This window comes from Belonocnema kinseyi, chromosome 4 (genome assembly GCF_010883055.1).
Source record: "Belonocnema kinseyi isolate 2016_QV_RU_SX_M_011 chromosome 4, B_treatae_v1, whole genome shotgun sequence".
In the NCBI taxonomy this organism is placed as follows: domain Eukaryota; kingdom Metazoa; phylum Arthropoda; class Insecta; order Hymenoptera; family Cynipidae; genus Belonocnema; species Belonocnema kinseyi.
The window spans coordinates 113,017,895-113,019,287 of NC_046660.1; the positions used below are offsets into that span (position 1 = coordinate 113,017,895).

Here is a 1,393-nt window from a genome sequence, read left to right on the forward strand (position 1 = left end):
GTTGAACATTCCTATAAGGATTCTGACGTATAAAAAAAGCGTTGTAGAATATTACAAACCTTTTCGAATAGTGCAACCACCGTATCAGAAGGATTCACTTGAACCCTTTTTGTGCCTTCGGGCGATTGTACTCTCAGAGTCTGAAAATAAAATAAGAATTACATTTTGGTAAAGAAAAAACGAAGATAGTTTTTATTTAAAAAATCTTGAGTCATGACGTAAAACAAAACGAACGCATAGTAATATTTCGAAACATCGTTTCTACAGCAACCATGCTCATAAGAAACCGACGCTTTCTATAAACACGATTACTCATCAATATTTTGTAGAACAATGAGAACACACAAAAGGAGTACAAGTACTTAATCGCACGATCGAGAATTTCAGAGAGAATGCGAAATAATGGAAGTAATTATGCATTTTACTTACAATTTGCTTGGATTTTGACATTTCGCCGGTGTCCGTGGAGCATCAGCTGTTCACGTTGTCGCGCTTGCCTGTTCAAACTTAATGCCGCCAAAATCCCTAGACAGTCACTTGAAAATTGTGGAAAATTGTCGAAGAAATTGTCGAGTCAACTTGTCAGACCTAACCTCCACGTCAAGGAAAAATGGTAAGTAACATTGAAGTTTTCACCAGTTTTCCGTAAATTTGCCACGTATTCACTGTCACTAAAAAAGACCGCCAACTGACTTTGCCAATAAAAAAGATAAATGGGTAAATGCAGAGATAAAAGGATCGATCGCGAAATGTTTCCCTGGTTTACACTGCACGACGAGTGCTTCGCAAACTCTAAGCAACTACTGACGAACGCTTTTAGCACGAAGGCAATAGAAGGAACAATTGCTATGCACCGAAGCAGATTGATTCATTGTTAACTGCATCCCTTGAGAGGACCTTATTCCTGGAAACACTTGAAAGACAACTATATTCAGTAGACGTGTTATTATATTGAATATATATGTACGACTTGTTCGAGGAATAATTATGCCAGGTAATCGAACCCCTTGCTCGCGCTACCGGCGATACAGCTTTGCACGCATGGTTGAATATTTCTCCAGTTCAAATTTAGTTTATGAAAAGGCCGTGGCTACCTCTATCAACATTTCGGTGTGAATGGCCGAATTTCTTCGGTTCGAATAGCAGGTTCTGGAAAATGGCTAATTACACCGAAATGTATGAACAAACAGTCGCATTTTTACATTTCGTTAAGACACTCCCTTACGTAATTAACATATTAACGAATTTCGGTGAACTCAGGAACGAAATTTATTTTATTGTCATCCCCATCAAAAAGACTATTTAACTTGCAATTTTAATTTTTGTTTCTCTTCTAATAATCGCTCTAATAATTAATTCTAGACGACTAAACAATTTAAAATAGTTTCCATTT

General features: G+C 37.0%; 2 protein-coding genes across 6 annotated transcripts in view; one reads left to right on the forward strand and one right to left on the reverse strand.

Moving 5' to 3' along the window:
• The window catches only part of LOC117170532 (nuclear protein localization protein 4 homolog), a 31,660-nt gene extending 31,108 nt beyond the window's left edge, over positions 1-552 (reverse strand). The window contains exons 1-2 of one of the 2 annotated variants that reach the window (XM_033357325.1): positions 430-552; positions 60-140 (exon numbers count right to left, since the gene is read on the reverse strand). In XM_033357325.1, coding sequence (XP_033213216.1) covers positions 60-140; positions 430-450 — 102 coding nt within the window. In that variant the 5' untranslated portion in view covers positions 451-552. The remainder of the gene's footprint in view (positions 1-59; positions 141-429) is intronic. The other variant, XM_033357326.1, reaches the window with a different exon arrangement.
• LOC117170534 overlaps positions 505-1,393 on the forward strand; it is a 140,785-nt gene continuing 139,896 nt past the window's right edge. For 3 of the 4 annotated variants that reach the window (XM_033357335.1, XM_033357330.1, XM_033357336.1), the window contains exon 1: positions 505-613. In XM_033357335.1, the coding sequence (XP_033213226.1) occupies positions 611-613 (3 nt within the window). In that variant the 5' untranslated portion in view covers positions 505-610. Of the gene's footprint in view, positions 614-881; positions 995-1,393 lie in introns of those variants that run through there. The other variant, XM_033357334.1, reaches the window with a different exon arrangement.